This window comes from Mus pahari, chromosome 1 (assembly GCF_900095145.1).
Source record: "Mus pahari chromosome 1, PAHARI_EIJ_v1.1, whole genome shotgun sequence".
Lineage (NCBI taxonomy): Eukaryota > Metazoa > Chordata > Mammalia > Rodentia > Muridae > Mus > Mus pahari.
Window position 1 is genome coordinate 76030078 of NC_034590.1, and position 23328 is coordinate 76053405.

General features: G+C 38.7%; 1 protein-coding gene across 1 annotated transcript in view; it reads right to left on the minus strand.

The window, feature by feature from the left end:
• Positions 1-9634: 9634 nt before the first annotated feature.
• Positions 9635-23328, minus strand: part of LOC110322851 (interferon-induced very large GTPase 1-like) — a 34411-nt gene continuing 20717 nt past the window's right edge. Inside the window, exon 2 of the mRNA XM_021199750.1 lies at positions 9635-16934. Within this exon, the coding sequence (XP_021055409.1) occupies positions 9635-16930 (7296 nt within the window). The 5' untranslated portion in view covers positions 16931-16934. The remainder of the gene's footprint in view (positions 16935-23328) is intronic.

Below are 23328 nucleotides of genomic sequence, written 5' to 3' on the forward strand. Positions count from 1 at the left end.
GATCTGACTCCCTCTTCTGGAGTGTCTGAAGACAGCTACAGTGTACTTATATATAATAAATAAATAAATCTTAAAAAAAAGACATTCTCCCACGTGTCTGCCTCAGCAAAACATCCTCTCATAAGACAGCTTCCAGAAAAATATCATATGACACAACTGAGTCTCCAAAGAAACCAGAGATTTCCACTTCATATCCCCTTGATAGCTTCAATTCCATGAGGGGCAATCTTTGATATGGTATTAATAAAGATCTCTAAAGATGTCCATATCCTAATCTATAGGACCTGTGAATATGTTACATGAAAAAAATGACTGCATATACAATATACTATCACTGGCCTGTCATAGTAGAGCTGGTTCAACTACATATTGTGGTGTCCTGGTTAGGGTTACTATTGCTGTGGTGAAACACCATGACCAAAGCAACTTGGAGAGGAAAGGGTTTTAGTATAGCCTATTCTTTTAGGTAACAGTCCATCACTGAGGGTTGTCAAGGCAGGACCTTAAGCAGGGTAGGGAACTGGAGATAGGCATTGATAGAGAGGACATGAAGGGATGCTACTTACTAGTTTGCTTCTCATGACTCACTCAGCCTAATTTCTTCTAGAACCCAGTGTGGTGGTTTGAATAGGAATTGCTGTGGACCAGCCTCAGTCAGCCCCCCCCCCCCCAATCTGCGGGAAATTGGGGTTCCGGACAGGTAGGCAAGGAGTTGGGATGAAAAGGGTGACAAACAGACGTGAACACAGAGAGTGTGTGTATCTGAATGTTTTTTTTCAAATTGAACACAAGTATTATAAGTGACTTTTACACAAAACAGAGGAATGCATACAAAAAGCTAACAGAAGCTAACTGGGATAAAAATCAATGTTAACAACTGGGCTCAAAATCTGCCCCACCTAAGGTCAGCTTAATCTTAGAAGCCAGAGGCAAGGGCTTCATGCCCTTGCCGTAGTTCCAATTCTAGTCTATTGTATAGTCCACCTTCTCCCTAGGCCATTGAAAATTCCTGTGTATGGGTGTAACTCAGCTATCTATAATTAAGTATTTACTCTAGTTCCTTCTTAGACCACAACCTTCCTTCTTCCTAGATAACTGTAAATTTCTGTGTAGGGCAGTGACTCAGCTATCCATGCCCAGGGTCAAGGACTGCCTGGGACTGGTGAAGAATCTAACTTAGCTATATGTCAAAATCAATCCTTAGAGGCACTTATAATAAAGCAATATTGAAGGAAAGCACCCAGATCCGTTTACCGACTAAAACAAGGACAGGTTTGGAACATTCCTTATTACAGGATGCCATGGTTCCAGGATACTAAGTCTCTGTAAACTTTTTGCCTCAGGACTGCGTCCAGGCTTTCTGGGCCTGTCACGTGGGTCACTACTGGAGTGGATGTAGCAGGAATAGCTTCCATAATCTTAGTTGTTTGAATGGTTGGTTATAAGAAGTGGCATTATTAGGAGCTGTGGCTTTATTGGAGTAGATATGGCCTTCTTGGAGGAAGTGGGTCATTTGGGACGGTCTAAAAAACTCAAGTCTGTCTGGTGTGTCTCAGTCTTCTTCTGCTGCCTGTGGATCAAGATGTATAACTTTCAGCTCTTTTTCTAGCACTGTGTCTGTCTGCACACTGCCGTGCTTCCTGCCATAATGATAATGGACTAAATTTCTGAAACTGTAAGCCAGCCACAATGAAATATTATTCTTTATAAGAGTTGTCATGGTCATGGTGTCTCTTCACAGCAATAAAACCCCAACTAAGACACTCAGTATCACCTGTCCAGGGATGGCACTATCCACAATAGGCTGGGACCTCCCCAGTCAATCACTAATTGAGAAAATGCCTTCCAGCTGGCTCTTATGGAGACATTTTTTTTTTTTCCAAATTGAGTTTCTTTCCTTTCAGATAACTCTCAGATAACTCTAGCTTGTGTCAAGTTGACATAAAACTAGCTATCACTGGCAGTATGGACAAATGGTCACATTTGTAGGATGGAGGATGTAGCAGTAAACTTGGGGTTCTGTAGCCAGCATAACCCTTTCTGCATGACAGAACTGCCTTGCTAATAGCCAATTCAGCAGTGGTGTCTTGCAGGATACTTAGATGGCAAAAGAGCTATGCCCAAGAGACCACCAGATGGCACTATTATAATACATTATAACAGGAAGAGACTAAAGAAGCTTTGTGCCTGGAGATTGTACACATTGTTTCCACCAAACAATGTAGAAGAGCAGGGAAAGGAAGAGTCCCAGTGATCAAGCATTACTTTATCTGATAGCAATTTGATTCATCCCCGAATATATACACCAAAATTGTCACATTGAATTAAGTTTAAACTAGATGGAAGAGTTACTGTTTTTTTTTCTCCTGCTAGTCAGTGCATGGGAACTTGGACAAGATACCAGATTATTGAATAAAGAGAATATTCTTTTACGTGATTTCAGATGTAGTCCCAGATTGCCCTTCTTCAAGGCTATAGAGATTTCTTCTGTTAAAGGTCTTTAGAAGACAAGGGAAAGGATCAGTGAGTGCATGCCTATTGACTGGTCCCCTCTTCCTCCCTCTTCTCATTTATGTTTCCTGATTTGTCTTTGAGTTTTTGGAAATCTGGAGGGATTTGAACTTGTATCAATAGCTCTCTCACACTTACATGATTGTCCCTACTTCCTTGTAGAAAATGTTTTCTAGGTTGGAGGGTTTCTAATAAAGACCCCCAATAAGTATGAGAAGGTCCATTAAGTACCAGGTTCTGTAATAGATACAGGGTGCATGAAGAGGAAAAATCCAGCCATGTGCTACACACAGGGAGTAAGAGAAATAGGGACAAACTGGTAAGACTATTGTTGCAGAAAAATACTCCCTTTTCCCTAGACTCATATCCATGGCAAACCTGACTTATAAGCTATTATTTCTTTATCTTTTGCCAGAATTTTTATCTTGCATTTAAATGACCTAACCATATTTTAATCTGTTTTCTCTGTTCTTGATGTCATTTGTATACATCTCTTGGAAAATATTTATATAGTTCAATTTACTGAGTCATGGCAAAATTATGCATTTATAGGTAGTGTTTGGTGTAAATGCAGTGCCAGTCTTGAGTTGTGCAAAGTTATATGTTCACACATGTTAACTGCAGTTCTATTTACAGCAGGGAAATCTAGGAACTTCAGGTGCTTATCAGAGTGATCTGGTAATCATATGTACAAGAATATGATAGAGGTGTTTGGTTATTAAACTATATCAATATTTGCTGATCTAGAAAGATATTTGTAGTAGTTTTTTTAAGTGGGAAAGGAGACTGATATGAGAGAGTGTGTAAAAATGCTGTGTATACAAAATTATGTTTTTAACCTGGAAGGAGAATGAGCATTAAGATGTGCATAGAAGGAGTGGTTTTACATTTTTAATGTTTCCACACAGTTTTGAATTTTCAAGTGAATAAATTATTCTATTAGGAAAAAGAAAACACAAACTTTCAAATATTCTACCAGCACTTGATTTTTTTTCCAACTTAAAATTCTTTTGGCTTTCATTGTGTAGTGATTCATATTCTCTCTCTCTCTCTCTCTCTCTCTCTCTCTCTCTCTCTCTCTCTCTCTGTCTTTTGGTTTTTCGAGACAGGCTGGCTTAAAACTCTTGATTATTTCGTTTCAGCCTTTTCACTGCTGGGACTCCAGGCTTCTGCCACCACATCTGGCTACATTGTGATTGCAAATGTTTCAAAGCTATATGGCAATGTCTGGAGACAATTTTTTTTTAATCACGACTGATGAGAATTGTATCAGCATACAGTATGTAGAGTTTAGAACTGCTTAGCTTCCTGTAATGTGAATTACAGGAAAAAACAAAATTATTTGGCCTTAATTGTTTTAATGTTGAAGTTGAATTATCTTGGAATTCTTTATCTTGGTAAGACTCATTACCACCATCTGGTGGTTACATAAGGTAACTTTAGCTTTGCTTCAGCTGGAATCTGAGTGAACTAAGGTCTCAGAAGTTGGAAGCCTATAAGAACAATTGTAATAGCTAGATTATGAGATACATAAGTGTAGTAAGAATTTTGACATTTTGGTTTCTTTAAAAAACACAGAAATATTATAAGAATGTGTTTTTGTTTTAACCCCAGGTGTGGCATATGGGGCTGCTTTGGACTGACTGCAGCAACTGACTGATTTGCCTTGTGCTCTTGCAGGGATGTGATTTTTGCCAGCTGTAGATAGTTTCTGTGATTGTGTGACATTTGGAATTCTGGGGACTTTTTAGAGTGTGTATGAGTGCTAGGGCCTGGAAAAGGGTGATGGGTTGTTGGTTGTGGTTTGTTATGTAGTTGTGCATAAAGAAGTAACAACAAGAAGAAATCAGGTATTTTGATGGCAAAGATCAAACTTGCCCCAAGGAACTTGATGCTACTAATCAGCAGGAGATAGTCTAATGGTACCCCCTTCCAACCTCTGACTTTGTTCAGGGGCTCTTTTTTCTATCCCTTTTTTCTGTCCTATCTAGTGTTAGGGATTGAAAGGGTAGAAAAGGGGTGGATAAGGTTGGAAATAAAGAAGAGCCCACAAAGGAGCAATGCCAACTACACATAAGCAGTGGGGGAAATCATAGTTGTGAAGGTGTTTGAAACTCTTACTAAGATGTTTAGTTTCTCCTGCAGTTATCTGTGCCTTTAAGGCTTACATCACAATTTTCATTTTCTCTTCCCATTGGGCTTGTAGAGACCCAATAACTAGATGTGAAGTCAAGGGAGTCTTTGCAAACGAGAGGTGAACACATGCCCCAATCCCTAGCCCAGAAGCTATCTTCAGTTGATAACTACTTGCAAACTAAAAGATTAGGTTTCTCCAAGGGAGTTTCACTGGGGAAATAAACAACTCTTAAGGGTAGGCCCCATTCCTTGTCATAGAAAGAAAGCCTTTGGATGGATGAAGAGAATCTCTACTTGCATCAATAAGTCTCTTTCATCACATAACATGATAAAGCTTTAGTATTAACAGGAGTAATTCAAGCATGAAGTACAGGGGGAACAAGGCGAGGCTCCTATTTAATCTCAATGTAACTATTACCTCCGTTTCTCTTCTAAGGAATGCCTTTGCAAGGCCTCTGCTTTTTAACCTTGATGGCAAGTCAAAGGCATGTGGAAAAAAAAGATCTGTACTTGCTCTATTAGTCAGTTTGACCTTTTTTTTGTCTACTTTTCTGTTTTCTAATTACTGATGAGTTTCCTACCCAGCAGCTATGTCTCATGCTCCTCCCTAAGACTTTAAAGAGGGCAGAGGACTTATTTTGGTTGTCTTGGCCACTATATGGTAGCTCTTTGGAGAGATCGTTAGATCATGAAGGTGCCAACCTCATAAATGCATCACTTTATTGATAAATTTGTAGCTGAATGATATCTGAAGAGGTAGGGGCTATTTGGAGGAAATAGCTATTGGGACCAGCCTTTGAGGGATATATTTTGTTCCTGAACCCTTCTATCCCAATCTACTTCCTGGCCACCATTAAACAAGCAGTCTTGTTCTGTCATATCCTCCTTGTCATATTTGTTTGGCCTTACCACAGGCCCAAAGCAATGGAGCCAAGTGACCATGGACTAAAACCTCCAAAATTGAGCTCCACATTTTTCCTCATTTAGATCTGTTTCTCAGGTGTTTGTCAAATCAGTGAAAAGTTAGCATATGCCTAGTACTCAGTTCCCTGCTTGCTGGTGACTCGTAGAAGGTTTGAAATGGATAGGATTCTCTTCCTTCAGATTTGGGAAGAGATTTGGTTGAACTTATTTTCCTTTTGTGTTATATATCTTTATGATTCACAATTGTTGTTCATATTTATTTGTATTTAGCCGTCTTTACTAGGGCCTTAAGGATGTTACTGATTATGCAGTGAAAGGTGCTGAAACAGTTGTGACAGATAAACACCTGTAAACAAAGAGGGAAAGAAGGAAGTCTTGGTAAAGGAAAATGCTGAAGGGTGATGCAGGCTTCACAAACTTTCTTGAATCAGGTAGTAGCTCTAGGGTAGGTGTTAGCTTGTGCGGTTGGGTCTTTGTGTGTGTCTTGCTCAGTGTGTACAGAGAGCCCTAGGAAGGGCATGATCTTCAATAAAGAGGCTTTGTGTGTTTGAGGCAGATCTGAACAACTTGACAGCTGAAGAGTAGATGCTTGCTGCATTCTCCTCACTTGGCCAGCAAGTTCTTCCTTGAAGGAGAAATTTGGAGAAGCATTTCTGTTTTACTGTTGAGGAGTTGATAGGAACTGCATCCTAGTCTGTGGATCAATCATAATTGTTCCAAAAAGAAGAAACTATTAGGGATACTGTTTATAGGAAGACATGCCCTGGTTCAGATCTTTTCCAGTTTAGAATAAATGCAAATCTTAATCATTTGGATTATATTAGGATTAATGGTAATATTGGAGGTTATCTTTTAGCTGTTGTCATAATAATGCATGTATTCTGCCTTTCCTCCGTTTTCCACACCCATTTTGAACTTGGAAGTTTTAATTCTAGTTTCTAAAAAAAAAAAAATCATGTTTAGAGGAAAAAAAATCAGAGGAAAGAATAGTTCCACTACTTGGCTCCAAATGTAGAATTTTGACCTGCTTTTTCATGAATTTATAATTGAGTACTATATATGCATAAACATATTCAAGCATAAGAGCAACAATAGTTATAGTATTAAAAACCTATATAATTCTATAATGTGACTTTTGCTATTCTTGTTGCTGCTACTGGTTACTACTAACATTAAAACACATACCATGTACCAGGCACATATATTTTATTAAGTCATTCTTATACCTGGGTGGTATTATTTTGTAGATGAAGAAAATGAGGCAGAGATGGTAAACTTATCCAGGGTCATGTGACTCAGAGTACATGCATGGCTAAGCAGTCTAAATCAGGAGTTTAATGCTCTTAATTAGAACTGCAGAATAGCTTCCCTAGTTCTCAGCACTTACATTAGACCTACAACTTTATAACTTTATGTACAGTCTTTCCCTTCCTACCCACTCCCTGTTTTTAGACAGTCATTCTGTGTACTTTAGGATGGCCTCAGATACTAGACTCTTTTGCCTCCTCATCCTGAGTGCTAGAATGATAAGATGTGCCATCATACCTGTTTTTTTCTCTTCTTGCTTCTCCTTTCTCCTTTCTTTAATAATTCAACTGTGTGTAAAACTATGCTTCTAAGGAATCCAAAACAGCAGCATTTTCATAATGTTAAATAATAATTGTGACAGTTATTTTGTTAAGTATTTGGTTGATTAATATTGGAATCATTGTAACTATTAATAAATTTCCCAAGGACTTCAATAATCTGAAGTGCATTTGAATTATTAAGTTATAATCACAGTTATTAAGGTTTAACTATATTATCTAATGTGATTTCTCAAGGAGTCATATTGACTATTACTCCTAGTGAGGGGTGGATGAGGCTGTTTAAGCTTATCAGCCTGTGCTAGTAAAATGTTATTTGAAAGGAAAGGAGTAAGAAGAGGCACTATAATGTAATAACCTTAAGCTTATGCATACTTGCTCTCTGTTACACTGTTTTGATTTTATTTGTAGATATTTCTATTTTACTTGCAGTGATTGATTTATTCCCTCAAAAAACATGAGAAATCTACTGTTTCACTGTTAAGGTATTTGTGTGGGTATAGTGACTATGTTCCCACAGGCACAATTATTACAGTGATAGCAGTATTAGTGATTATGACGGTATCTGGGATGATATCACATTTCTTTTTCGCTCTCTTGTCAACACAGGTAACACAGTGCTAACATGAAATGTTAAATTGTTTTCCTAGATAATACTGAGGTGTTGGAGTGAAGAGAATTGCAACTTGGAGGGGATGGTGAAATAAAATGTGCTTTGCAGATTATTTCTCCAAAGTCCAAATGAAAAGCATTAAATTTAAGGAGGTAGTTTTTAGACACATCTCAATTGCTAGACTTTCTCATATTGATATACTTCCATCCTCTAAGAAAAAGAGAATCATTTCAAAGATTCGCAGTATAACTGGCAGAGTGCTTGCCTAACATAATAAGACTCTGTGGTTGATTTATAGCACCACATAAATTGGGCTTGGTGGATAAAGAGTTAAGGGTTATCTTCAGCTACACAATTTGAGGCCAGTTTAGATTACATGAGACCCTGTTTAAAAATAAAACATGAACATAAAACCAAAAAACTCCTCAACCCCCTCCCCAAACAAACAAATGAAAAACTGAAAACCTTCTTGGCATAATTGTCAATTTTCATTTAAGAAACCTACCTGTGACTTGGTGTGCTGGGGATGGAGGTGGGGCTCTGAGAAGAGGAAGAGAGAGGGGGATGGGGGAAGGATCTGTGTGAGGGGCTACTGGGAGGAGAGGGGGTGCTAATATTGGGATGTGTAAAGTGAATAAATAAATAAATTAATTAAAAAGAAACCTACATGTTTATATTTTTGAAACATAATTTCTTTATTGATTATATTTAATGATGTGTTCAGTGTAGTGCCATTTGTACATTGTGAAATAAGCAAATAGGCATATAAACATATGAGCAAATAAACATATCCATCATTTTACATATTAATCACTCTTTGTCTCAAAAACATTTAAGCCGGGCATGGTGGCACATGCCTTAAATCCCAGTACTTGGGAGGCAGAGGCAGGCGGATTTCTGAGTTCGAGGCCAGCCTGGTCTACAAAGTGAGTTCCAGGACAGCCAGGGCTATACAGAGAAACCCTGTCTCGAAAAACCAAACAAAAACCAAATAAAAACCAAAACCAAAACCAAAACAAAAAAAACCCAAAAAACAAAAAACCAAAAACATTTAAAATGTGCTCTTTTAGCAGTTTCAAAATGCATATTATTAACCATTGTGAAACAGATCCTATTTCTGTGTCTGATACTTCCTCCCCTTTGAATGTCTCCTTTCCTTTATGCTACCTCAGCCCATGATAGCTGCTACTATATTCTCTACTTCTATGTATTCTATAGAATATATTCTGTATATTCTTTATTCTAATTTTAGAGTGCATTTATAAGTGGTTACCTCACATATTATGAGATTGGATGCTGTAGAATGCTACATATGTGCTAGCCTCATATATACAGGCCTTATGGTTCCTTTCCTGGTATCTCCACTGTAATTGACAGGAATGTCCCTAAGTTTATATACTGTAAAAATGTATATAGCTATGGTTTGAAGTACGACTTAGGTACTTTAAGTGGATTTTATTTTATCATATGTTTGCATATATTGGTAATTGATTATTTTGTATGTTATGATTGCCTGCTGTGTGTGCAAGCTTCCCACAGAGGCCAGAAAAGGGTATCAGATTCCTTGGAACTGGAGTTCCAAATGGCTGAGGAGCTGCCAAGTGGATGCCAGGAACTCTCCCAGGTCCTCAAAAAGAACACCACCTACTCATAATTTCTGAGCCATCATCCTAGCCATGATAATTAGATTTTAAACCAGAAGAAATCAAGACAAAGAGAATAAAAGATATTTTATAGTAAAGCTTCTAGCTTTTATACATTTCATTCTAAAAAATGGAAATATTGGAGACTTGTTAGTAGGAGGAGTTTTAGAATTATTTAAATATTCTGTGACTCTTTCTGATACTAAGACACTCACTGAATATTATTGTTCTTTCAAGTCATTGAGCACATCCTCCTTTGTGATTTTGGCCCATGCCTCTGGAATTTCACCCGTATCTGTAAATTTTTTCTGGTATTTATCCTCTAGTTTTGATCTGAAGTGTGAGACAAACCATTTCCAGTATGACTGGGTGGATAAATCTGGGGTGATGCTCCACGTGGCATAATCCCCTCCTGCCTGTCGGTAGTTCTTATATGGGATTTCCCGGTTATTTCCCAAAAGCATGAAGCGGTCACTTGCTACTGAACTGGTACAACAATCAATGACAAAGTGGTCTGTTTTATGCTTATACCAACCACTGACAGCCTGAGGACGGTGGAATGGGACACTGTGGTCTCCTTCGTGTTGGGGAATGGTGTTTGTACAAATTGCCTTACAAAAAGGACACTGTTTCCAGCAGCCACAGAGATGCTCAGAGAGAATTTTCTCAGTGTCAGGAACAATTTCATCCATGGGCTTACTTGAACAATCCTCTTCTACTTTCCTCATTGCAGGATCCAAAGCTCTGCTCATGGCTTCTTTGAGAAACTCAGTATCTGTTATCTCCTGGTGCTCGATGCTTACCAGGTCTCTCCTTGGGAAGATGAGGTTGCTCCCTAGGTGGTCACAGAACAAATCCAGCCAGCCAGATGCAGTGCTGCCTTTAGCTTTAGCTACTGCTGTGGATTCATGAATGGCAGACAGGATGGCATTCTTGATGTCACCTAAACTTATTTTTAAAAAAGTCTTTATTTTTTTACTTCCTTCATCTGAACAGTATTGTTTAATACGGTTTGCAATATAGCTGCTAAAAAAAGATTTTGTATGATGAAGGTACTGCCAGTAATTATCAAAATTTTCTTCTTCTGCCAGAGAAATGAGAATATGCTTCTCTAAGTTAGCCCTATTTCCATTGAATTCAGGGCAGCTAGATCGCATGTCTCCAGCAATTTTAAGGACCATTTTCCCCCTTATGGTGGCAGAGATAGCAGGGGTGAGCTTGTGCCAAAGAAAATCAACAAATGTTTTGATGGAGGTGGCACCTTGGCAGGAGATCTTAAAACTCATAAAGAAATCATCTTTCTTTCTCTCCAGATAGTTCACAGGGTCATTTGCTCTCTTGAATGCCTTGTGCATTTCCTTAAAACTCTTAGATGCTCTTTGGAATAAGCACAAGGATAAGTCAATGATGTATTTGCTTGTAAATGTATATCTTTCCTCAGTATGTGCAGATTTTACTTCTTCTTCTATTATTCTCAGGATTTCATGGAAATAACTTATATTATAATCACACTGTTGTATATGAATATTGTCAATAGTTTTATTAAATCTTGTAATAATATTTTCAGTGGTCATATTAATGGCTTCCCTATCACAGACCTTTAATGTCCGAGTCATGAAGTTATACTTCTTATTCATTTTTACATGCTCATCATAATTTATTTGAAATTTTTCTTCAGAATATCTCATTAGTATGTCCACCATGTTTATCTCCTTTTGGAAATACTCCCAGAGGATGTTTTCAGAATCTGTGTCAATGTCAGGTTCTATGACTGGAGGAAGATCTAAGGACACATCACAGACCCATTTTTTCCAAAGTGGATTGAATTTTTCATATAACTCTTCTTCATTTAATTCTTTACCTTTTACAGTTAAAGCCAACTTTCTGCTTCTTTCCAACAATTCATTTTCATAACTTGACTTCTTTTTATCCAGCCTTTCTTGATTCTTTTTTAAATGAATAAGTTCATTGGCTTTCCTTCTGGTATCTGAAATCAGTGCCTCTTTAAGGATTGTTAGCTTATTTTCAAAATTTGATTTCCATTGAACCAGTATTTCATTGTCTGGGTCTTCACTGAAGTATTTTTCAAGTTCTTGCTTAATTGCTATATACTTTTCTGTGACTGGAACCTCAAATATGCTTGTTTTGAGTGCCTGAACTTTCCCATTCTGAATCTGATTGATTAGCTGGTTTTGAAAGTCCAGCATGTGACTCCTCAGCTCCCAGGTCCAGTGGTTATACATTGTTTCCAGCTTGCTCATGGCCATAATCTCTCTGGTGTTCCTGAAGCTGAAAATGAAGTTCTCATTGACCAGGGCTTTCCACAAATCTTGTACTCGAAATTTGACATCTGATATCTTTATGATACTACCTCTGGGTTCCTGTTTGGCAGTCAAAATAATTCTACTCTTTAGTTCCTGAATATTGTGACTATAACGAGGATTGGGAGGGGCCATTGGAGGATTGCCATCCCAGAGGTGAGCAAAGTAGTAGACATGATTATTGACATCAAACTTAATGACATCATTGAAGTGGGATACATTTGAGCATTCTTCTTGTTCTGCAGCTGTTACTGCCATTTCATCCAGTCTCTGCTCTAAACACCTCCGTCCTTCCATATTTTGGTCCTTAGCTGTAACTTCTCCCACATTTTGATGGATAAAGAGGCAACTGGGGGAGATTTTTACTTGTTTCATTCTTAGAAAGGCTTGGACAGCTATTTGTAGGACGTCTTGCATCTCTGAGGGATTCTCCCCAAAAATATTGATCAGAGTCAAGTTTCCAAGGCCAATCACAAAGGTTGCCAACTCATTGTCCCAATTCTGGGATTTGTTGTTGAGTTCGGGAGCTCGAAGTCCTTCTGTGTCTACAACAAGCACATAATCAAAGCCAAGTTCTTCTGTGAATGTCTCTTCCACCTTCAGAAGCTGCATGTAGGCCCCCTTGGTACACCTGCCTGCACTGACTGTGAACTGCAGCCCAAACAGGGCATTCAACAGGGTAGACTTCCCTGAGCTCTGAAGGCCAAGGACGGAGAGAACAAATAGCCTTTTGTCTCCAACTTTCTCTGAGATCTTGTCAAAAATAGCTGCTACCCACTTTAGAGGCACATATGAAGCATCCCCNTCCATCAGCTCAATGGGAACCCCAGCTATCATCAGGTCCGCAGCAATCTGAGGGAGGCAGAGAAAAAGGCTGTCTCTAGAGGAGGAGGTTTCTTCCAGAGCTTCATAGATCTGGCCAACTTCTCGGAGAAGGTGCTCAATTCCTAAAGTACAGTCATGAATCTCTGTGGAGATGGCTTCTATCTGCTTCTGCCAGAGTGTCAGGGAGTTGCTCTTCTGTGCTTTTTGCTTTTCTGTTTGTATCCTTAACCACAAAGATCTCTGCTTTTCATGTAATTTTTTCAGGTGTTCTATTGTCAGGTTGTCAAAAAACAGAGTCAGCCACTGCAAAAAGTAGAGTTTGTTATGGGTTTCTGAATAGTCTTGGAGGAGTTCAAGAACAGATCGCATTAAATCATTGAGAGGAAAGGCTTTTTCCAACTGCTGACGTCGAATTATTCTTTTCTCTGTTTCAATCTCACTCTTGTGTTGTTCAATGCTACGATTCCCCTTTTCTCTCAGATGATAGAATTCTTTGTCTTTCTTACACCAAAGGTGCCAGAGTTGTCCTTGAAGGGGTAGTAAATTTTCTTTTGTCTGAGATAACTTGTATTCCTCCAGGAGGGCCATTATAGTCTGAGCCTTTTCTTTGGCTTCCTTGCAGTCTCTCTGGTCTTCATCAATAAGGAATCCTTGTTCTCGAGCTCTCTGTGAACAGTCCTCCAAACTGAGAGCAGTGTTAGAGAGCTCTAGGCAATGTTTGATGGCATTGGTGAGCTCCTCTGTTAATTCTGCCTCATTTCTATTCTTGATGCCAATTCTCATTCTTTTACCAGAAGTNTTTGCTNTGGCCTTTTCTTTGTCATCAATCAAGCAGATCAAAGGTGTTGATGACTGACAGAGGTGTCTGACAAGCTTTTGGTTTTCTTTATTGTTATCAGAAGCTGACATGAGGATCACAATGAGAGAAGAGACATCTTGGAGGAAGCTGAGTTGTTGGCTATGTTCCTTGGCATCTCCATGAAGATTGGTGAACATCAGACACTTGTCAAACATGTCCTCATCTTGGCCGGCTGGACAGAACCAGCAGATTTCCACCACTCCCCCCATCAGGACACAGTGTTTGTTGCTTCCTCTGCAGTGTCTGTGAAAAAACACATCATGTTTACGTTTACTGAGAAGAGAGTTCATGATCTGAGATTTGGAAGCAGAGAGNCCATTTCCAACTCTAATGAAGGACACAATGGGGGTAGAGACACGNCACATCTGCTGATTTCTGTGACTGTAGCTCTTGTCCTGTGGAGATTTACTTGCATCTTGCCAACTTTTCCTAATNTGTCTGAGAGACCAGAGATAAAATTCAATCTGAGGAATATTGGGATTTGGTACCACAAGGGGGAGTGCATATTGACAAATGGAAAGTTTGGACAAAATGAATTTCCTGGTAAGATGATCTGCACAGTGAAAAATGGCCATCTGGATATCCATTGGGTGAATGTGGGGCCAGGACTCAGTGTCTGAAGGATAGCCAGGACTGTCATTGTCTTTAATGACATCCTCATATGGATCAAAATCTTCATTTTCATGATTGGAGGAACCTATGGAGATCTGTTTTTTTATGCTTTCATCATCATTGAAGACAAGATGTCTCAACCCATAATCCAACATCAGTAGCTTTTGTAGGAAATAGAATGGAAGCTCCTTTTCAGACCTTGGCTGTGAATTGTACACAGAGGTCTTATAGATCAGATGGAAGTCATCTNTGTGCATCCTTCTTGGATAGTAATTGTCTAGGCCTAGACGTTGGAGTAANTCCAGGAAAGGTCCATTTTCTATCATTTCCTTAGTGCTGGTTTCATTACTTTGTTGTTTATAGGTCTGTTTCTTTTCATGGCAGAGACTTTGCAATTGTTTTTTTACCTCATCCATTTGTAAGGAATGGGTGGTGACTTTATCGTCCCCCTCAATGAGTAATCTCAAATCATTCTCCAGATTTTCCCAGTCATGATGTTCTCCATGTTTTGTGAGAACATGTGCAACTTCTTCAGACAGCAGTGTCCCCATATGTTGTTTTATTAATGTCAAACGTTGTCCTTTCTCTTCTTTAGAAACATCTGAGATTTCAATTGTGGCTCTTAGAGTTGTGAGCACCAGGAATGCCTGGGCTTTGTAATTGCAAATATTTTTAAGCTCTTGGTATTTGTGTTGGCTACTTTGAATTTGATCCAAGATGAACTTTAACTCATCACACCCCAGAAGATGCTGAAAAATACTGTTTGCCAACTGATAGCCTGCACCAGCTGCAATGGAGAGTAGCAGCAGCTGCATGTCTGGCTGCTCTGTTTCTCTGAGGTATTTCAAGAAGGAGCTGAGAGCTGTGGTGACCTCATATGTAACTGTTTTCTTTGCTTCTTCCACTGTTTCTGGGGACTCATTTTTGAAATTTACTTCCATCAGGTATTCGTGGGTTTTCTTTAGGGTCTTAATGAATTCAGAAAATGAGGTGATTTTGACTAGCTCTTCCTCTGACTCTGACTGGTTGATCCACTGTATGATGGATTGTGCCTGAGGAAAGTTTGCCACTTTGTAGACATGAGGTTCTAGAAGGCTGCACAACTGAGATTTAATAAACTGAGTTTTGTAAGTGGGTGAATTTTTGCAGAAGTTGACAGTATTTATTAGAAAATTCTGCAGATCCCAATCTGTGAGGCATGTGTTAATCCAAATGTTATAACCTTTTATTTTTTGACTCAATGTTTGCATAAAATCTATTAACTTACTAAGCTGTTCTTCAGGATCAGAAACCTCCCAGCATTTCACATCCTCTAGGAAAAGCTTAGCTTCTTTTTTAGCAGTAAGAAATTCTTCCCCCTCTTGAATCTGGGCAGGGAGTCCAGTCAGAGCAGTGTAGTTGTCTTTTAGGCAGTTAGCCACTCGAAGAGCATTCTTAAAATCAGTTCTATGGCTAGACAAAATGATGTCCCAAATAGGTACCAACTGTAGTCCCCTATCAATGACAGACCAGGTTTGATTGCAAGCTACAAGGCCAGCTGTCCACTGGGCAATTCCATCTGCTTCTGCTGGTCCGCCTATCTTGGCTATGGATAGTTGCACCTTGGTTTGAAAGTTTTGATGAGTTGTACTATAAGATGTTTTTTTTGAGTGTGAGTCTGCCATATTTACACTTGCACCAACGTTAACTCCAAAGCCACTATAGCTGCCCCTAATGTAAATATCCAATGACTCTTCTGTTTGCTGTTTTACATCAGCCAAGTGTTCACTTTTGAAACCTTCTGAAATGGCTTTCCAGCAGTAGATTCCCCCCAGTTGCAGCGGACCTTGGTTAGCATGAGAGCCAAACCTGTGGAAAAAGTTTTCAGCCCTGTGCCTCAGTAAGGGGAACCCATCTTGGTGGTGTGCAGTCTGCTCCAGGAGTTCTTCAATACTTTTTAGTTCCTGGAGAGCAGCCTTGGAGAGCTGAAGATCATTGATGTGAAAATGGCAGGTGGCCAATGGGATGTAGCTGAACCTCGCTGAGCAGAAATAAGTTTGCTCTGAATGGGATTGGTGGATATCCTCAGATTCTGTCTGTCTGTTTTGACCCATACCAGCTTCTAGACTAAGTCCCCAACCTTTGCTTTTAACCAAGGAGTTTGGACTGAAACCCATCATCTTTATAGTCTGTGTAAACATGGCTTGTTCTTGAAAAGATGAAAATTCCTTTGTTTCTGTCCATGTGCCTTGTTCTGGACCGACAAGGGAGAACTGCTTAGGGACACTGAGTAGCTCTTCTGTCTTCTGAATCAGGCTTCTTGGGTGGTTAGTTTTATAAATTCCCTGCAGGGCCAGCCCTCCAGATGCCCATCTTACCAGGTCTCCATCTGAGAGATTTTGACTGTGAGTCAGGGTCTGTTCCATGTGACTGAGATGTCTCTCCATTATTTCAGTGATGTCTTTTAGGGGCACTTCTTCCGTTGGCCAGCACTCCTCAGGGATCTCCATTGCTTGTCTCAGCTCTGCTTCTTTTCTCCTCACTGCCTCTTCCTCTCTGTGCTTCCCTTCTGACTGCAAGGCTCTCAGAGCCTGCAGTGCCTGGCCTGCCTGCCTCTGCCTGTTCTTTATCATCTCCCCTGGAGTCTCCTGCAGCTCTGCAACACTATTTGGCTGTGAGAGGTCCAGCAGCTTCTCTAGAGCCTTTTTCTCCCAAGCGTGCTGTGTCTGGGACTTCAGCTTCTGGAGGGCTCTTTTGTCCAAATATTGTAAGGCCTGGGCAGAGGTCACACCCAGATCTTCCTGAAGCTTAGGTAGCCAGTAGTCAACAGACAGTCCCACATCATTCAGCATCTCCTGGAGATCATCATTCCTTCTGCTTCTTAGCTGAGGCTCATCAGGAATGCACTTTGTTGTTGCCATGGCTCTGTGAGGAACAGATTGTAGTTAGTTTTGTCTGTGTATGACCTTAAGAAGTGTCAGCTGGGCTGGAGAGATGGCTCAGTGGTTAAGAGCACCTACTGATCTTCTGAAGGTCCTGAGTTCAAATCCCAGCAATCACATGGTGGCTCACAACCATCCTTAATGAGATGATGCCCTCTTCTGGAATGTTTGAAGACAGCTACGATGCACTTACGTAAATAAATAAATCGTAAAAAAAAAAAAAAGAAATCTTAAAAAAAAAAAGAAGTGTCAGCTGTGTGTCCAGAAGTGAATTACTAATGTTTCAGCTGTTAGTCTTTTTCTTTTCATCTCTTGTAATTGTTCAAGTGCATTTTAAAACATCTCTCTCTCTCTCTCTCTCTCTCTCTCTCTCTCTCTCTCTCTCTCTCTCTCTCTCTCCCTCTCTTTCTCTCTCTTTCTGTCTCTGTGGCGAGTTGACACTTTGCCTGATTTCATTTGTTTTCAAGATAGGGTTTTCTTTGTATAGCCCTGGCTTTTCTGGAATTTACTCTGTAGACAAGGCTGGTCTTGAACTTGGAAATCTGCTTGCTTCTACCTCTTGAGTTCTGAAACTAAAGGTGTGCACCATCACTGCCTGACACTTTGCCTGATTTTTAAATGTTCTCTTTCAGAGAATCAATTGCTTTGAGGGAATTAATGTGAAAGATAGTATTTGATAACATACATGAGTTTTCTTGTTTGATGTTTTTAAAAACAAGTGATATCAGTTCATTATGTTTTTCTCATTAATTTTTGTGAAACCAGTGTTGACTGGTTCCATTCCTATTTATCTGTCATTTGTTCCTTCCTCTTCTGACAGGTTTTTGCTATGTAGCTCATGATGTCCTGGAGCTTGTTATTTAGCCTAGGCTGGACTCTAACTCATGATTTTTTTCCTTTGGCCTCTTGACTTCTGGGATTACCAGTGTGCATCTCCATGCCTGGCCTTGTCATGTCCTTTTAGGTCTTTTCATAATATTATATTTCTCTCCTGTCATTTAGACACACTACTAATTCGAGTAGTTTCAGTAACTCTTATTCATTTTCTCCTTTTGTTAATACAATCTTTGAATCATATGAAGACTATTTACTAATGGCATCTTCACCTATGTATGTAGACACAAATAAACCTCTGTGTCCAATATTTTGTGAATTTTATGGAAACTTTTCCCTTATTGCCTCTAATGCATTCATTGAGATAAGATTTCACACTTCAGTTTAATACTTATTCAAGTTTCCTTTTCTCTTATCATTTTTGCCCTACTGAATTACACTACCATATGTCCAGGCCAACAAGTGTTTTATTTATTTTTCTCTGAATATGAATTTAGTATACTACTAATACTTAATCTGCTCTTTTACATTTGCCTTCTATCTCATTTCATTTTGTATTCCCCTGCTATGTCTCTTTTAGATTTTGCCTTCTTTATGTTTTTATTGGGTTGTAATCATAGTTAACCTGTTTGCCAGGGTTTGAGTGTTTTTCCTTCAAAGTTGCATTTAAATTTATTTGCCATTATACAATATTAAGATGTAAGATTTATTTTTTTTTAAAGATATGTTCTCACTATGGGGAGCTCTGGCTGGTCTAGAACTGGTTAGGTAGATCAACCTGGCTTTGAATTCTGATATTCTACCTCTTGAGCAGTGGGATTAAAGGAATGGATTATCATAACCGGTAAGATGTCATACTTTTGAAGATGAGATTAATGCTGTTATAAAAGAGCAAGTTTAGCTTCATTTGCTTTTTTGTACCCTGATGTTGGCTGCCTTCCTGATCTTGAACTTCCTCACCTCCAGGCTGAGGAATTAATTTGTTATGGCAACCTTGAGGGAATGAAGACAAAATTGATACCAGAGAAGTGGAGAGTGGGTTTTTATGACAGAGTTGTCAAATTTTACATATAGCCCTGGAGCTGGACAATAGAGGCTGGAAGGAATTGGATGCATAGGCTATGAAAGTTTATATTTACATGAATAAGAGTACAGAACAAATTCTGGTGATAGCTCAGAAGAAAAGATTTACAAGTCTGAAATTTCTTAGAAATTACGTAAATATTAGGATTGGAATGTAGTTAGTTAAAGAAATTCCCACAAGGCCTCAAACAAAAAAGAAAACAACGTTGGAGAGCTAGAGGTAAGAATCTACTTGTTCTAAGGTGGCAAAGAATTTAATTGAACTGTGCCCATGCTTTGGCCATTGGGTTCTATGAAATCACAACTTAAGTGTGATTGCTTAGAATATATAGCTAATATCTATATCTAAACAGCAATGTGCTACATGGCTCCTTTTTAACTGCATATATTAAGAAGTAAAAAGAGAAGTGATTTAAAGATACAATTTAAGGGAAAGCAGAATTTAAAGATTTAAAAAATTCTTTGTCTACCTGTGTGAAAAGAATAAGGAAATATATTTAGGAGAGAAACCAAAGAAAGAGTCCAACAGCCATTTGATAAAGAAATTAGTATGATAGAAGAAGCTAAATTCTGTTTTTCAGATGAGATCAAGCATACTCAAGGTGGTATAGCTGTACAGCCAAAATTATATTTTCTAAAATCATAGAAAAATGAAATTTACTTGCCATTCTAATAGTAATAAGAAGTGGGGGGTAGACTATGAGAGCTATCCATTATGTATGGGGTTAGTCACTGTGTTACTGGGCAACTTCAGCCTCTTTTTACTCTTTTACTTCTCTAACTTCAAGGGATGATGTAGCAAGAAGGTATTGACCAGATACCGGTTCCTTTATCTTAGACTTCCCTATCTCCAGAATTGCAAGCCAGTTTATTTATATTCTCACTATATTATTTTTCTCACTTGACTTTTATATGCATTACTAACTTGGTTTATGTTAATCCTTCTACTCTTTATTCTCCCTTTAAATTACATGAAAATTTTACTTCTATTCTCCACACCTTACAAGTTGCATATTTAAATCATAAATGATATATATAATCTCAGCTGTTTTGTCAATACAATATGTTTTAAGACACATACTTATTTTCATCTTGTGCTTCTTGAATTCTCTATGTCAGTAAAATTGTATATGAACTTTTATGGTGTACTCAGCTATTGAGACTAACATTTTAATTAAGATACATAAAATAACTTAATAAAATTCTAAGATAAAGAGCTCATGAATTGATAAATGGGACCTCATGAATCTGGAAAGCTTCTATAAGGCAAATGACATAGCCAATAGAACAAATTGACAACCTACAGATTGAGAAAAAGCCTTCACTTACTCCATATCAAATAGAGGGCTAATATCCAAAATATATAAAGAACTCAAGAAGCTAACCATCAAGAAACCAAACAACTCAGTCAAAAAATGAGGTATAGAACCAAACAGAGAATTCACACCAGAGGAATCTCAAAGGGCTGAGAAGCACTTAAAGGAATGCTCAACATCCTTAATCATCAGGGAAATGCCAAAATGACGCTGAGATTCCACCTTACACAAATCAGAATGGCTAAGATAAAAAACTCAGGTGATAGCACATATTGGTGAGGATGTGGAAAAAGAGGAACACTCCTCCATTGCTGGAAGGATTGCAAACTGGTAAAACCACATGGACATTCCTCAGAAAATTGGAAATAGATCTACCTGAAGATCCAGCTATACCAATCTTAGGCATATTCCCAAAAGATATCCCACCATGCCACAGGGGCATGTGTTCCACTATATTCATAGCAGTCTTATTTGTGATAGTCAGAAATAAGAAACAACCCAGATGTCCCGTAATAGAATAATGGATACAGAAATGTTCATTTACACAATAGAATACTACTCAGCTATTAAAAATGAGGACATCATTTTAGGTATGAACTCCACAGCCAATCCCACAACACCCAGAGGAAGCTCCACTCTCAGGTGCTCTAACACACTCAGGATCAAAGGATCATAGGATCTCAGTATGCCAGGAGCTTGGTCACACCAACATCTCATGGTCCCAGAGGCAGCTTGACTCACAGAACTCTGACACACCCAGGATCTCAGGATCCCAGGATCCCAGAATCCCAGAATCACAGAGACAACTGGACTCTGAGGAGTTCTTACACTAAATAGGATCACAGGAAGGACAGGTTCCAGTCAGATATAGGAAGGTCAGGAGGCAGTGGAGATAATCGGATGGCGGGAGGCAAGTGTAAGAAAATAAGCAACTGAAACCAAGGTTACTTGGCATCATCAGAACCTAATCCTCCCAACATAACAAGCCCTGGATAAGCAAGAAAAGCAAGTTTCGGGTCTAAAATCACTTCTCACGGCAATGATAGAGGACTCTAAGAGGGACATAAATAACTCCCTTAAAGAAATACAGGAGAACACAGGTAAACAGAAGCCCTTAAAGAGGAAACACAAAAATCCCTTAAAGAATTACAGGAAAACACAATCAAACAGGCGAAAGAAATGAATAAAACCATCCAAGATCTAAAAATGGAAATACAAACAATAAAGAAATCATTAAGGGAGACAACTCTGGAGTTAGAAAACCTAGGAAAGAGATCAGGAGTCATAGTTGCAAACATCACCAACAGAATACAAGAGATAGAAGAGAAAATCTCAGGGGAAGAAGATACCATAGAAAACATTGACATAGCAGTCAAAGAAAATGCCAAAGGCAAAAAGCCCCTAACCCAAAACATCAAGGAAATTCAAGACACAATGAGAAGATCTAAGGATAATAGGTATAGAAGAGAGTGAAGATTCCTAACTTAAAGGGCCAAAGAATATCTTCGACAAAATTATGGAAGAAAATTTCCCTAACCTAAAGAAAGAGATGCCCATGAACATATAAGAAGCCTACAGAGCTCCTAATAAACTGTACCAGAAAAACTCCTCCCATCACATAATAATCAAAACACCAAATACACTAAACAAAGAATATTAAAAGCAGTAAGGGAAAATGATCAAGTAACATATAAAGACAAACCCATCAGAATTACACCAGCCTACTCCCCAGAGACTGAAAGCTAGAAGATCCTGGGCAGACATCATACAGACCCTAAGAGAACATAAATGTCAGCCCAGGCTATTATACCCAGCAAAACTCTCAATTATCATAGATGGAGAAAGCAAGATATTCCACGACAAAACCAAATTTACACAATATCTTTCCACAAATCCAGCCCTACAAAGCATACTAGATGAAAAACACCAACCCAAGAAGTGAAACTATACCCTATCATTGGGAAGAGAGGCCCCTTGCTCTTACAAACTTTATATGCCCCAGTACAGGGGAACACCAGGGCCAAGAAGTGGGAGTGGGTGGGTAGGGGAGCTGGGGGGGGGAGAAAAAAAAAAGAAATCACGGTGTTAAAAGAATTCCCACTATAGTAAACATCAGTTCTTAAATAAAAAAAAAGAAAGAGCAAGAAAGTAATCTTTCAAGAAACCCAAAAGAAGATAACCACACAAACATAATTCGACCTCTCACAACAAAAATAACAGGAAGCAACAATCACTTTTCCTTAATATCTCTTAACATCAATGGACTCAACTCTCCAATAAAAAGACATAGACTGGCAGACTGGATATTTAAATAGGACCCAGCATTTTGCTGTATATAGAAAATGCACCTCAGTGACATACACAGGCACAACCTCAGAGTAAAAGGTTGGAAAACAATTTTCCAAGGAAATGGTCCCAAGGAACCATTTCCAAGCAAATGGTCCCAACTCTCAACCCAAAGTTATCAAAAAGGATAATGAAGGACACTTCATACTGGTCAAAGGAAAAATCTACTAACATGAACTCTCAATTCTGAACATCTATGCTCCAAATGCATTGGCACCCACATTCATAAAAGAGACTTTACTAAAGCTCAAAGCACACATTGGACCCTGTACAATAGTAGTGGGAGACTTCAACAACACACTTTCAGCAATGAATAGATTAGGGAACCAAAAACTAAACAGAAACACAGTGAAACTAACAGAAGTTATGAACCAAATGGATTTAACAGATATCTATAGAATATTTCATCCTAAAACAAAAGAATGTACCTTCTTCTCAGCATCTCATGATACCTTCTCCACAACTGATCATATAGGTGGTCACAAAACAGGCCTCAACAGATACAAGAAGACTGAAATAATTCCCTGCACTCTATCAGATCACCAGAGTAAGGCTGATCTTAAATTCCAATAAAAACAGTGGAAAGCACACATTCACATGGAAGCTGAACAACACTCTACTCAATGATAACTTGGTCAAGGAAGAAATAAAGAAAGAAGTTAAAGACTTTTTAGAATTTAATGAAAATNAAGACACATCATACCAAAACTTATGGGACACAATGAAAGCAGTGATAAGAGGAAAACTCATAACTTTAAGTGCTTCCCAAAAGAAATTGAAGAGAGCTTACACTAGCAG